A 14,506-nucleotide genomic window follows, 5' to 3' on the forward strand; every position below is an offset into this window, starting at 1 on the left:
AGGGGAGGGGAGGGGAGGGGAGGGAAAAAAAGAAAGTGTGCCATGGTATAAAGTTACTACACTAAAAACTCAGCATTGACAACCACGTTAGTGTTACTTTTCCCTGGCTGGTGATGGTGGGATTGATAGAGCACCAACTATAGCCAGACCTGAATTTTATTTTATTTTTAAAATATTTTTATTAGTAGTTGATGAACCTTTTTTTAGTCTATGTATATGTGGTGCTGAGAATCAAACCCAGTGTCTCACACATGCTAGGCAGGCGCTCTACCACTGGGCTACAACCCCAGCCCCCTGAATTTTATTTATTGACTTGCTTAATCCTGTGACAAGCCAGGAAATGGGTTCTGTTACTATCCTCATTCCTTAAATGGGGAAAACAGAAGCACAGAGAGGTTCAATGTCCAGTCACCTATCCAGGAAATGGAAGAATAGGATTTGAACCCAGCCTGTCAAACTCTGCCAGTATGGCCTGCTGCCTTCATTCTAGAGACCCCACACCCTTTGCCACAGATCTCCAACCCTCCTCACCCACCTAGCCTGTCTGCAACATCCATCCACAGGGGCACCTTCCTGGTCTATCCTGATGGAGATGTGTCACGACCCCTGGTCCGGGAGCGGCTCTGGGTCAACAGTGATTTCAACTTTGACAATGTCCTCTCAGCCATGATGGCCCTGTTCACTGTCTCCACCTTTGAAGGCTGGCCTGCGTGAGAGGCGGGGCCCTAGGGATGGCTTGGGACTGGGCAGGGTTTTCTGGGGGATTCGATGGGGATCTCCTAGAAATGGTTGCAATAACTTGGGGATGTGATGAAAGTCTCTCAAGACTGGATAGGGTTTTTAAATTCATATTATTTATACAGAACAAATAATGGGCTTTATTTGGGGATGTTTGCACATGCATATAACATTCCTTTATCATTTTCCACCCCTGTAACCTCCCTGACCCTCTCCTCCCCTAGCTCCCTGATCATCTTCCTCTTCTCTAATGCTCTCTCTGCTATTTTTATGTCGTCTTTTTTTTTTTTCTAGATCTGGGTAAGGTTTTCTAAAGACTGGTGGTTGGTGGTTGTGTCCAAGGACTCGGGGTGGGGGGGTCTCCCAGAAGCTGGCTGCCAGTTCTTTGGGTACTTGGGTGAGGAGTCTCCAGGAACTGTGTAGAGATCTCTGATGGACTAAGTAGGAGTCTAGAAGGGACTTGGTAGGAACTTACTAGAGGTCTGGGGAGATTGAAAAGAAGGTCACCAAGGAGGTGGAGCAGGGAATTCAGGGATTTCTGGGAAGTTGCACGGGTCTTTGGGTGTACTAACTGGAGATTTCTAGGGGGAATGGGGAAGGGGATTCCTGATAATGGGATTGGGGATTTAAAGATCTTTAGGGGCTTTGGGGGGAAGTTCTGGTGAGCTGCATGGATGTGTTCAGGTGGCTGGATAAGGGGATTTGGAGGTCTATGGGAATTTGGGGGGTGAAGGTCTTTGAAAGGATGAATGGGAATTTTTCCAAGGGCTGTATGGGGGTCTGTGGAATAAGGAATTTGAGAACTTTTGAGGTCCTGGTGGGGATCTCTGAGAATGTATAGTGGTCCCAAGGGATTAGGTTGGGGATTCAGGGACTTTGGGGTTACCAGACAGGAGATTCACTTGTATCTGGGATAGGTGATCTTGGATCAGGTCTGAGGGGTCTAGGATACCTCCTCACCTTCCCCTGCCTCTACTCTCCTCTGGTTCCCACAGGCTGCTATATAAGGCCATCGATGCACATGCAGAAAACCGAGGCCCCATCTATAATTACCGAGTGGAGATCTCTGTGTTCTTCATTGTCTACATCATCATCATTGCGTTCTTCATGATGAACATCTTTGTGGGCTTTGTCATTATCACCTTCCGTGCCCAGGGCGAGCAGGAGTATCAAAACTGTGAGCTGGACAAGAATCAGGTGACTTCTGATCCCAGACCCCTACTGGTGACCAGGAACCCCTCCCTCTTTGCCTTGGGACTCCTCCCCCATGCTCACTTGTGCTCTAAATTGGTTTGCAGCGCCAGTGTGTGGAGTACGCCCTCAAGGCCCAGCCACTCCGCAGATACATCCCCAAGAACCCACATCAGTATCGCGTGTGGGCTGCCGTGAACTCTGCTGCCTTTGAATACCTCATGTTCCTGCTCATCCTGCTCAACACAGTTGCCCTAGCCATGCAGGTCTGAATGCCCTATTCTGATCTATGCTAGGCACCTGCTTCTACCCTCTCCACACAATCCCCTGGGAAGCATTAGGAATACTTTAGGCCACAAATAACAAAGATCCTCCAACTGGCAGAGACCCAAGTTATCAAGACACTTGACATATTTCTTTAATCTAAGGCCAAAAATTGTAAATTGTATTCTGATTTCAGAGTTGTATGAATGTGAAAACAATGATTCGTGGCCATTTTAAGTTGCCATTGGTTATAAAATGACACCAGTTTCAGAGATTCTAAAGAGAGTCACTGAAATATGGTAATTACCTCACATTATGAGAAGTATTGAGGTAGTTGTTTGCTTATTGTTGATCACAGTCCTAGACCCCATCTGTCTTTCTGCTTCACCATTCCTGGCAAATGACTTTCATTCTCGTGGTTGTTGCTTCATGGTCACAACACAGCTGCCATAGCTCCAGACATCAAAACCACATTCAAGGCAGGATAAAGGACTCTCCTTATTTGAGCATTTTGATGGAGAGCAAGATATTTTTCACAGAAGCTTTCAACCAGCAGCAGATTTATGTTTATGTGTCAGCAGAACTGGCCTTGCCCATCTGCGAGAAAAGCTAGGAATCAAAGATTGGGCTTTCTAGTATCCATAATAGGAAGCAGACAGTGTAAGGGGTTTGGCCAACCCATATTGCTACCATGTCCCCAGACTCTCTTTAGCCCAGATCAGGAACAATTTGGTTGGGAATGGGGATTCTTTGCCTTAGACTCTTTCACCCACTGATTTTCTCCCCCAGCACTATGAGCAGACTGCTCCCTTCAACTATGCGATGGATATCCTCAACATGGTGTTCACTGGACTCTTCACTATCGAGATGGTGCTCAAAATCATCGCCTTCAAACCAAAGGTGCCCCTCAGCCCCAGAACCACCCCCAAGTGGGTGAATTTCTTGGGAAGGGACCACATTCCAGAGCTCGGGGGGGGGGGGAAGCAAGTAGGGAGTCATAGACTAGGTAGTGAGAGGGATCCAGGTGTTGACTCATCTTGTGGCCCAAGCCAGGCCCTGCCTCCCCAGTGTCCCCCTACCCTTCCCTGCTAGCTCAGAGGAGACAGAACATTGTTTCCTCCTGTCTACAGCATTATTTTACTGACGCCTGGAACACATTTGATGCTCTTATTGTGGTGGGCAGTGTCGTGGACATCGCTGTCACTGAAGTCAATGTGAGGATTGGCCTTTGCACGAACCCACTCTCCCCCCAAAACCTTCCCCCACCTCCACCTCAGGGCCCTCCTTTACATGGGTAGGTGTCTCCCACTTACATTGTCACCACCTCTGGGGATTCAGCACTCCTGAATTTAGCTCTCTCTCTTAATGAGTTCATGTTGGACTCAGCCAAAGTCTCCCTCCACATGCTCCCTTAACCCTTTTTGCAAACTCTCCACTGGCTCTATTATCTCCTAAAATGCCTTTCCTGTTATTTCCGTCACCTCTTTATTTGCCTCTACCTTCCTCTCCATTGGCTCCATCATGCCCATTGACTTTGGCTTTGGCTTCATCATCCATTCTGATGGCTCCGTGGGCTCCATTTCCTCAACCTACTTTGTCATCTCCATCACTGGCTCATTCATGACTCTGTCATCACCAATGACTGCAACATGGGCTCCATAATCTCCTCCACCGGGAATTATATGACTCCATCACCTCAACTGATGATGCGGCTGGTTCCACATTTCCATCACTGGCTTCTTCAATGGGTCATCCATTGGTCCTCATCTCCATCATCTCCATAAAATACTGATTCCATCATGTCCTCCATTGGCTCCAATGTCTCTCCTCTCCTCCTCGTCCATTTGGGGTCAATGATCTCATCATCTCTATTATCTCTGTTTTGGCCATATCTTCCTCCAGAATGGTGGCCATCTTGGTGAGGTAACCCCCCACCACCACAGGGACACTCTCCTTTTCTACCCTCTCCCTCCCTATTTTCCCAAGAGTCCTTAGAAACCCTAGCCCTAACCCTAACTCTGACCACTCTGGGGCCTAGTTTCTGAGGGTTTGGGGGCTGGGAGGATGAAGACATGAGACAGGGAAGTGGCTAGGGCTGGTATAAACTGGGCATCCCCATCCCCAGAGCTCTGAAGACAGCTCTCGCATCTCGATCACCTTCTTTCGCCTCTTCCGAGTCATGCGGCTGGTCAAGCTCCTCAGTAAGGGTGAAGGGATCCGCACATTGCTCTGGACATTCATCAAATCCTTCCAGGTAATCCCCAGTCCCACCCCTTTAACCACGCCTCGACCCAACCCCTTTCCTCTCAGACTGCCCCTTTATTACCCTTAGAACTCCAGCTCTCCAAAATTGCCATACTCACTTCCAACTTAACTGTTCCCAGCTTTCTAGCGTTCTCCAGCTGTGCTCTCAATACCCAACATGCCCCTGGCCTCACTGACCTTACCCTACTCTATTTAATCCTATGTCCATACTAACTCTGGTAGTCCTGAGCATTTTGAGGATGGACTACATCTCCCAGGAAACATGGCTGGGGGCAGGGAGTGCATTCTGGAGTTTATAGCTCTCTGTCTGGACCTAAGCATCTATTCCCCCATCCCCATAGGCCTTGCCCTATGTGGCTCTTCTCATAGCAATGATATTCTTCATCTATGCAGTCATTGGCATGCAGGTATGTGGGGACCCTAGGGAGCATCCCTTTGGCACCTCTCTGCAGAAGGGGGACAATTGGGTAGGAATAGCCCCATAGTGGGGTGGGGGTGGAAAGATAGAAAAACTAGATCACCCTGGGTCAGTCTACACATCTGTGAAATGAGATCAACAGACCCTAGGTCAGTCTACACATCTGTGAAATGGGGTCAACAGTGCTTGCTTGTCAGGATTATGAGAATAATTTGGGTATTGGAAGGTCTGAACTGGGTGGGAACGTGTGAGGACATGGGCTTATCCCCCTAACATGGCCCCTGTGTGCCCACAGATGTTTGGCAAGGTGGCTCTTCAGGATGGCACGCAAATCAACCGAAACAACAACTTCCAGACATTTCCACAGGCTGTGCTGCTTCTGTTCAGGTGACATCTTCCCACTTCCCTGCCATCTTGGTCCCCACATCCTCTGTGGTCCTCAGACTTCCTGTGCTATGGAAATACTAGGGCAGCATGAGACACCATGTAGCCTGAGATGTTTTCTGGACATGATCTGAAGAGTCTATTAGAATATTCTAGTCGCAGCCATTCTTTTTCTAGTAATAAGATACACCTCCTTCTTAGTCTACAGTGCCCTCAACTGTAAGATGCAAAAATGACTGTCATCAACATGGCCTTGCTGGCCACTAAAACAATGAAATGCTGTCTGCCAGATGCAGCCCCTGGCGAGGAGTGGGTCATCTCCCTGCTCCCTAATTTCCCACAATGCTACTTGCCACAATTTCATGGCCTCTTCTCAGGATTCCATCCCTGTGTGACCCCTCAGGTGTGCCACTGGTGAGGCATGGCAGGAAATAATGCTTGCCAGCCTTCCTGGAAGTCGGTGTGACCCTGAGTCTGACTATGGCCCTGGCGAGGAGTTTACCTGTGGTAGCAATTTTGCCATAGCCTATTTTATCAGCTTCTTCATGCTCTGTGCCTTCCTGGTGAGAACCATTTCCCTGAAATCACCAGCACTGCCTTGGGGGCTGGCCCTAAGGGCCCAGAGATGTCCAAATTAGGTGGGCAACTCAGATCTTGAGAGGGCTGGCCTGACAGTAAGTTCAGCCTTGGGGACTTGTGACCCAGTGACAATATAAGATCACCCTAGCCTCCCACAATCCCCCCACAGCCCTGACCTGCCCTTCACCTAACCCTCTTTGCTCAATGGCCCACAGATCATAAATCTCTTTGTGGCTGTGATTATGGACAACTTTGATTATCTAACCAGAGATTGGTCTATCCTGGGCCCTCATCATCTTGATGAATTCAAGAGGATCTGGTCTGAATATGACCCTGGGGCCAAGTATGCCTTCTAACCCTTTACCCAAAATCCTAGGGGACAGTGCACTCCCCTCAATGGTCCCATAGTCCCAGAACCTTTGACCAATGCATCCCATTACCTAGTCAATAGATGCCCTGAGTGATCTACTGCCCCTGTCCTTTGCCCTCTCCAACTGACCCCCAGTTCTTCCCTAGAAAACCTCGAGGTGTTGGTAGGGGGATGTAGTGATGAGCCAGTGGGGTCTTGACGAAGAGCTAGAGAGGGTATCACCAACCCAGGGGAACCTCCACAACTGTCCTAGGGGCCGCATCAAGCACCTGGATGTGGTTGCCCTGCTGAGACGCATCCAGCCCCCACTAGGATTTGGGAAGCTGTGCCCACATCGTGTGGCCTGCAAGGTCTGTGCACCTACCCACCCTCTCATGGCCTCTGGGAGGGCTGTCCATCACATGTGGGGATAGGGACCTGCCTTGGGTGGGGACATGTGTTTGGTCACATTCTCAAATGTTTCAGCCCCAGAGATTCATGCCTGGATACCTGGCATTTTCTCAGAGTGGGTTCTATATCTCTGATGTTTGCAGAGACTTGTGGCAATGAACGTGCCCCTCAATTCAGATGGGACAGTGACATTCAATGCCACACTCTTTGCCCTGGTGCGGACATCCCTGAAGATCAAGACAGAAGGTGTGTGAGAGGTCAGAGGCAGGAGTGAGAGAGTCCTTGGGGAGGGTGCAGGGACCAAACTCATAGAGTGATGAACCCCACTTCAAACCTCAAAATGGGTGGCTCTGGCATCTCCAGGCCTAGTCCATCCCATACAATGGGGCCAGCACACAGCTATAGTCAAGGCTTCTGGAGCTACTCGAGAGGCTGAGACAGGAGGGCTGCAAATTCAAGGCCAGCCAGTACAACTTAGCAAGACCCTGTCTCAAAATAAAATTTTACAAAAGCTCTTGGGATATAGCTCCAGAGGTAGAACACTCCTGGGTTTGAGTCCCAGTACTGCAAAAAAAGTAGTTTCTGATGCCCCCCACCAACAGTGCTGAGCAGCTCTTCCCATTTACTCTGCCCCACATCTTCCTCCAATGCAGGGAACTTGGAGCAAGCCAACCAGGAGCTGCGGATGGTCATCAAAAAGATCTGGAAGCGGATAAAGCAGAAGCTACTGGATGAAATCATTCCCCCTCCAGATGGTGAGCTGTCCCCACTCCAGTTCCTTGAACCCAGACAACTGAATCATCAGAGGATTGCTTAAGTGTCCAGTGATTGCTTTCTACCTTAAAACCAGCACTGGCCTGTGATAAGTGGGGGTCCTTGCTGGTGGATAAGAATTGGGGAGGCAGTGGTGGGAGAGACAACCCTGTGTAACTTTATCCTTTCTTCCTTGTCTCCAGAGGAGGAAGTCACCGTGGGCAAATTCTATGCCACATTCCTGATCCAAGATTATTTCCGCAAATTCCGGAGGAGGAAAGAAAAGGGGCTATTAGGAACTGAGGCCCCCTCCAGCACCTCCTCTGTCCTTCAGGTCTTCAGGGCAGGGTCTGCTGTGGCTGAGGCTGAGGCTCACCTCCCTCTTGTTCTCATGAAACCCATGTCACAGATGTGGAAACTGAGGCACTGGTCCCCACAGAGGGTCAAGGATGACTGAGAGCTCCTACTCACACACTCACTCCTCCATGGGAAGCAGGCTTGTGGAGGGGAAGTTTAGAACCTGAGCTTCCCACTGCCCTATTTTTCTACCCCCATAGGCTGGTCTGAGGAGCCTACAGGACTTGGGTCCTGAGATCCGGCAGGCCCTCACATGTGACACAGATGAGGAAGGGGAGGAGGAGGAAGAGGGGCAGGAAGGAGAGGAAGAAGCTGAAAAGGACCCAGAAACATACAAAGTAAGAACTGCTTTTCATTCCCCCAGGAATTTTTCCCATATTTTTTATTGGTGCATTATACTTTGTACATAATGATGGGATTTGCTGTTACATGTTCGAACATGCATACAATATAACATTATAATTTGACCAATACCGCTCACCAGCATTTCCCCCTCCCTAGCTGTCTCCCTCCCCCTGGTCCCTTTCCTCTACTGATCTCCCTTTAATTTTCATCCCCCAGGAATTCTTGATCATATAATATTCCCCCAATCCCCTGATTGCCTTTGACACTTCTCTAGGAAAAAGCCCTCCAAAGGAGCCCCCTCCATGATGGAAAAATATTTATTCAGTACCAACCATTGGCTGTTGGAGGGCAGGACCCAGATTTGGCCCCTGGGAAGCCTATGAACCAGTGAGGGATACACACTATATGACCAACTGATTTAGCTATAACGTTGATGCAACATTTAGTCCTGTGACTCTCCACAGGCCCCCATGGAGTCCCAGCCCCCATCTCGTAGGAATTCCAGAATTTCCGTGTCTCTGCCTGTTGGAAGCAAAAACCCAGATTCACTTTCCCTTGGGCCCAGTGATGATGATGGGAGGGCTTCCAATTCCAGACAGCCCAGTGTGAACCCAGCTGGATCCCACAACCAAAGGTAAGGTCAAGTGTCTGGGAGAAAATGGTGAAGGAAGGCAGGGGCGCAGCATGAGGACCCAGAGACCTTTGAGTAGAAATCTGGAGAGGGTGGAGATGTTTCAAGGGCTCACGTGGGAAGAGGGAATAACAAGAGAGTCATATGAGAAAGGCACCCAGCAGCTCTGGGGGCTAAGGCAGGAGGATTATGAGTTCAAATCCAGCCTTAGCAAAAGTGAAGTACTAAGCAAGTGAGACCCTGTGTCTAAATAAAATACAAAATAGGGCCGGGGATGTGGCTCAGTGGTCGAGTGCCCCTGAGTTCAATCCCTGGTACCCCCCTCAAAAAAAGAGAAAGGCAGTGTAAAGGTTTAATGCAAAAATCACTTGATGCGGAACTAAATAGGTTTTAGTTCAAATCCTAACTCTGTCACTTGTTAAGTGACACCTTGGGCTAATCATTTCATTAAAAAAAAAACTGTGTTGTATTTATTTCTTTTATGTGGTTCTGAGGATCAAACCCAGTGCCTTACATGTGCTAGGCAAGTGCTCTGCCACTGGGCTACAACCCTAGCCCCTAATCATTTCATTTTGGATCCTCAATTCCTCAATTCCAAAATGGTGATGATAACAGCATCTACTCCATAGGGGTAATGAAAGGATGAAATGAAGTCATACATGTCAAGTGCCCAGTTTTTACTTCCCCCAACATAATCCTGGCTCCTGTGTTGAACTTATCTCTTCAAGAGACCAACTTTGATTTAAAAAAAAATTGGGAATCCTTCTAATGAGACAAATATGTATTAAAACGTAAGCCTGGGGGCTGGCATTGTGGCTCAGTGGTAGAGCGCTTGGCTAGCATGTATGAGGCACTGAGTTCCATCCTCAGCACCACAGAAAAATACAATAAAGATATTTTGTCCACCTAAAACTAAAAAATAAATATATTTTTTTAAAAAGTAAACCTGTTTTCATGTTAAAATGAATAACAGAGACCAATGCAGTGGTGCATGCCTGTAATCCCAGCAGCCTAGAAAGGTAAGGCAGGAAGATCACAAGTTCCAAGCCAGACTCAGCAACTTAGGCCCTAAGCAATTTAGTGAGACCCTGTCTCAAAAAGTAAAAAGAGCTGTGGATGTGGCTCAGTGGTTAAGCAACCCTGGGTTCAATCCTAGGTATCAAAAATAAATAAATAAATAACATAACATAACATAAAATAAAAAGGGCTGGGGGTAAAGCACTCAGTTCTCAGTTGTAGAGCATTTGTCTAGCATGTACAAAATGCTGGATTCTATCCTTAGAATAATAATAATAGTTAATTTTATGTTATATGAATTTTCATTTAAGTGTTAAGCCCAGTATTTGTATAGAAGATGGGGCATGGTATAATAGTAACCAAGGACTCAGGGCCACATATTTGGGAGTATCTGATCTACCAAATATGCCTCATTTTTCCCAGGAGAAGCTCTGGGGTTTTCATGTTCACCATCCCAGAAGAAGGAAGTTCTCAGCCCAAGGAAACTAAAGAGCAAAACAAGCAAGTTGAGGAAGAGGAAATCCCTGACCGGTACACTGGCCATGTCACATTGGATGAGCCCATGAACTGTGGGGGAGAGGGCAGGACTGTTGTTACTCCATCTCCAAGTTCCAGACATGGATTCACCTCCATCTCCCCCTTCTGCACAGGCTGTCTTATCTGGATGAGCAGAGAGAGGCTCCCCCGCACCCAGCCCTTTTGCCACCTCACCAACCCCAGAGATATGTAAATGGGCACAATGCACCACGCAGACGTCTGCTGCCCCCCACTCCTGCAGGTAACGGTGGGAATGGACTCTAGGGCCACCCCCCAAGGTCCAGCAGAAGAGCAAGCCAGGGAAATAATGCCATTGTTCTTTACCCCCAGGCCGGAAGCCCTCCTTCACCATCCAGTGTCTGCAGCGCCAGGGCAGTTGTGAAGACTTACCCATCCCAGGCACCTATCATCGGGGGAGAAACTCAGGGCCCAGCAGGGCTCAGGTGAGGCAAGGGAGGGGGGTCCTGGGTCTGCAAGAGTGGGAGCAGCCTGGACTGAACTTATCAAATACCCTGCATGTCAGGACTTTCTGAACAACAGGGTATACATGGAGGAATACACATAATTCTCACTGAACTTGTGAGGTGTGTAATACCACCCCCAGTTTACAGATAAGGAAACAGGCCCAGAGGAATGTATTCATCCAAGATCATATAGCTAGTAAGTGACAGAGATGATCTTATGCTCTGACATAAACTCAATTCTGGGGCTGGAGATGTGGCTCGATGGTAGAACACTTGCCTAGCATGCTCAAGGCCCTGTCCCCCTGCCATGGCACTGCAAATAAACACATAAATAATTTACACCCATTCATTTTGACTCCAGTTGTGTATTGGGGGAGGAGGACAGCATTCACAGGAGTGAGTCCTAGACCCTCATGGTCACCCATCAATCTCTGCACCTCTGATATTTATTCTGGTCCAGGGTTCCTGGGCAACCCCTCCTCAGAGGGGTCGGCTCCTATATGCCCCACTGCTGTTGGTAGAGGAGGGTGCAGCAGGGGAGGGATACCTCGGCAAATCCAGCGGTCCACTGCGTACCTTTACCTGTCTGCATGTGCCTGGATCTCGCTCGGACCCCAGCCATGGCAAGAGAGGCAGTGCTGACAGTTTGGTGGAGGCTGTGAGTACAGAGGGGGTATAGGCAAGATGCCTGGGGAAAGGGAGGTGGCGGAACCTGGAGGAGGGGGGGAAGGGGTCCCCAGGTTTCACTGTGCATGTTCTTCATAATGTACAGCCACTGTCCCCCACTGACTTCCCTATATGTCCTCATGGGCACATCATATAATCCACACTGACCCCTCTGTATACACTGTCACACTGATCCCACCTATGTGCCCTCAGGTACTCATCTCTGAAGGCCTGGGCCTCTTTGCCCGAGACCCACGCTTTGTGGCCCTGGCCAAAAAGGAGATTGCAGATGCATGTCGCCTGACGCTGGATGAAATGGACAGTGCTGCTAGTGACCTGTTGGCACAGGGGACCAGCTCACTGTATAGTGATGAGGAGTCCATCCTCTCCCGCTTTGATGAGGAGGACCTGGGAGATGAGATGGCCTGTGTCCATGCCCTCTGAATACTTACCCCTCCCCCACTGCTCAATAAACCTCTTGCCCTCCCCTCCCCAGAGGGAGACAGGCATGGACCACACACTGCTATACTTTGGTGTATTTTTTTCTGGGGGCCTGAAGCTGCCCAGAGGTCCCTATGCATCCATCCGTCCCTGGTTCCAGCCCTGAGCCACTGCCCACACATGGGTATTTCCAGAAACCAGGACAGCTAGGCCTGATTATTCAGCGTCAGGGAAGGAGGGAGGAGGAGGAAGAAGAGACAGCAGCCAAAAAAAGCTGGAGACAGAGTGGAGGTGGTAGGGGAGGAGGAGGGCACTGGGTAGAAATGGAGGAAGGAGGGGAGAGAGGACGTGAGGGTTGGTGCCTGGCTAGGGGGGTAGTGATTCTCAAGAGGTCAGTCAGGTCAAACTGAGGAAGGACACACAGATAAGAAGGAAAGGATAAGGAAAGCCATAGGAGAGTCCTGCCATTGGTAAGGCCTGGAAGTTGGAGCTGGTCTGGTATGTGAGTGTCTTAGGCAGAGGGGTCCTCTGATGGCATCAGAAATTCTAGAGAGGCTAAAATTGGTATCATGCTGTCTTCTGCCTCCCACCTTCTGCCCAAGAAAGAGAAGAAGACCTAAATTCATTGGTAGAAGATATAGATGACAGCAAGGGGTGGGGCTCTCATCTCCAGAGAACTCACTCAGGAGCCCCCTGGCCTTCTTCAAATCACATGAGAGTCACTCATTCTCTTCCCATACAGATCCCCAAGCTCCTTTTTTTCTGCTTCTTGTTCCACCTGTACTCATTGCCCCAACTTTGGGGTGTCATTCATCCAGGGAAAGCTTATCAGGCATTCTGGGTTTCTCTCAGGGAACTATGAACTATGAACTATGAACTATGAACTGGCTCAAACACAAGACAATGCTACAGGTTGGGGGCCACCACTGGGGAGGGTCTGACTTAGGGTCTCTTCACTCTCAGAGCAGTGGTTTTTCATTTGCATCATTTGTGTCAATCACATCAGGACTGAAATTTGGAGGAAGCCAAAATTGGAGACTGGGATTCCAGAGAGTTATGCTAGGCCTTGAAACAAAGGCTTGAAGTGTTTGGACTGATGGGATAGCAAATCTTGGGCAGTCCATAGAGAGTGAAAGAAGACTGCTAAGGGATAAGTAGGAGAGACCACCTGAGGCCACATCATGTAGAGCCTTGAATGCTAGGACCCAAGATATGAGATTTAGAGCATGTGGAACCATGGGAGGGACTTGAGTAGGGTAGTGACATAGTTAACATTGCATTTTAAATAGATGCTCTGATGGCTGTGCTGAAAACAGAAGGGAGGGGAAAGAGACTGGAGATGCTAAAATTGGCAGAAATGATGGTCGCCTTAGCTAAGGAAGGTGACAGAGGAGACAGCAAGAAGTGAATGGATTCCAGAGAAGTGAAAGAGATAAAATTAACCATTTCTTGTGCCCAGTGCTAAGAGCATTACAGTGAATATTGTGTTTAATCAGTACAACAACCCTATACACATCATTTTAAACCTTCTTCCTTGCCCAAGGTCAAAGAGGAATAAATATTAGAGATGGGATTCAAATTCAAATTCAAGCAGCTGAATGTCAAATCCCATGCTCTTCACCCCTCCTGTACACTGCTTCCCTTCATAAGCCAACAACTAGGAAGCATCCATTACATATTTGTATGATTTATGTGTTTAAAAATAAGGGGGTGGGGTTGTGGCTCAGTGGTAGAGCACGTGCCTTGCATGTGAGGCACTAGGTTCGATCCTCAGCACCACATCAAAATAAATAGTTATTGTGTCCATCTACAACTAAAAAAATATTTTTTAAAAAAGAATACATTTTGATGTTTCAAAATTCAAAAGCTACAAAGAGGATAAATTGAAAAGTTTCTTTTTCCTCTGGTGGCAGCCACTGTTATCAGGTATAATGATGTACTGCTTTATTAGCATTTAGTATTAGTAATTTTTATGTGCGCTCCTCTTAGCATGAGTGAGGTTGAACATCTTAAGCCCCAACTCTATTTCATCCACTCGATTTTGCAACATGGCAATCACTATTGACCTTGATAGGCCTAGTTTTAGTAGCATGGAAGGGTGGTCAAATTAAGAGTGCTTAATAAATAATAAATAGGAAGGAATAATAAGGAATAAATAGGAACTAAACTGCAGAGTTGGAGTAGGCAAGGATTTGACCAAGAGGAAGAGAAAAATGAGATGACAGGAGGGAGGAGCAGGTTTGTTTGGATGTACTTAAAATTCAGACTTTCAGAACCCTCAGGACCTTGAACTATGTTTAAACTGCAGAGACTCTGAGCACTGCCAATTACTAGCTGGGTGACCTTGTGCAAGTCACTTAGCCTCTCTGGGGACTCATTTTCCTCCTCTGTAAAAACACGGTTCATAGTCCCTCCTACCCAGGGATTAAATGAGTGAACATTTTAACAAACTCAGGAAAGGGCCTGGCAAAATATAATACTGTAGGAATGAGCGGTCCTCCTCACCCCAGTCCTCTAGCTGTCTTTTCAGAGAGAAAGACGTTCCCAAAACGCTCTCCTGTCTCCAGCCTCCAGGCTGGAATGGCGGCCGGTGAGACTGGGATACGGCCTGTTGTGCGCAGGCGCGCGCGAAGGGGGATGCGAGGGGCGGGGCTGCCGCCGCCTGGGCTGTTCCAATGATCGCGCACCGCCCCCGC

At 48.3% G+C, this 14,506-nt stretch overlaps 1 protein-coding gene across 2 annotated transcripts in view; it reads left to right on the forward strand.

The window, feature by feature from the left end:
* Cacna1f (calcium voltage-gated channel subunit alpha1 F) overlaps positions 1–11,887 on the forward strand; it is a 27,700-nt gene extending 15,813 nt beyond the window's left edge. For both annotated transcript variants that reach the window (XM_015506452.2, XM_015506453.2), the window contains exons 27-48: positions 564–710; positions 1,734–1,935; positions 2,037–2,195; positions 2,983–3,093; positions 3,324–3,407; positions 4,096–4,116; positions 4,319–4,447; positions 4,800–4,865; positions 5,172–5,263; positions 5,664–5,823; positions 6,055–6,182; positions 6,463–6,559; positions 6,743–6,845; positions 7,253–7,354; positions 7,556–7,686; positions 7,910–8,047; positions 8,519–8,688; positions 10,126–10,233; positions 10,353–10,480; positions 10,570–10,682; positions 11,164–11,361; positions 11,583–11,887. In XM_015506452.2, coding sequence (XP_015361938.1) covers positions 564–710; positions 1,734–1,935; positions 2,037–2,195; positions 2,983–3,093; positions 3,324–3,407; positions 4,096–4,116; positions 4,319–4,447; positions 4,800–4,865; positions 5,172–5,263; positions 5,664–5,823; positions 6,055–6,182; positions 6,463–6,559; positions 6,743–6,845; positions 7,253–7,354; positions 7,556–7,686; positions 7,910–8,047; positions 8,519–8,688; positions 10,126–10,233; positions 10,353–10,480; positions 10,570–10,682; positions 11,164–11,361; positions 11,583–11,813 — 2,818 coding nt within the window. In that variant the 3' untranslated portion in view covers positions 11,814–11,887. The remainder of the gene's footprint in view (positions 1–563; positions 711–1,733; positions 1,936–2,036; positions 2,196–2,982; positions 3,094–3,323; positions 3,408–4,095; positions 4,117–4,318; positions 4,448–4,799; positions 4,866–5,171; positions 5,264–5,663; positions 5,824–6,054; positions 6,183–6,462; positions 6,560–6,742; positions 6,846–7,252; positions 7,355–7,555; positions 7,687–7,909; positions 8,048–8,518; positions 8,689–10,125; positions 10,234–10,352; positions 10,481–10,569; positions 10,683–11,163; positions 11,362–11,582) is intronic.
* Positions 11,888–14,506: the final 2,619 nt, after the last annotated feature.

The sequence above is a fragment of the Marmota marmota genome, unplaced genomic scaffold (genome assembly GCF_001458135.2).
Source record: "Marmota marmota marmota unplaced genomic scaffold, marMar, whole genome shotgun sequence".
Classification (NCBI taxonomy): domain Eukaryota; kingdom Metazoa; phylum Chordata; class Mammalia; order Rodentia; family Sciuridae; genus Marmota; species Marmota marmota.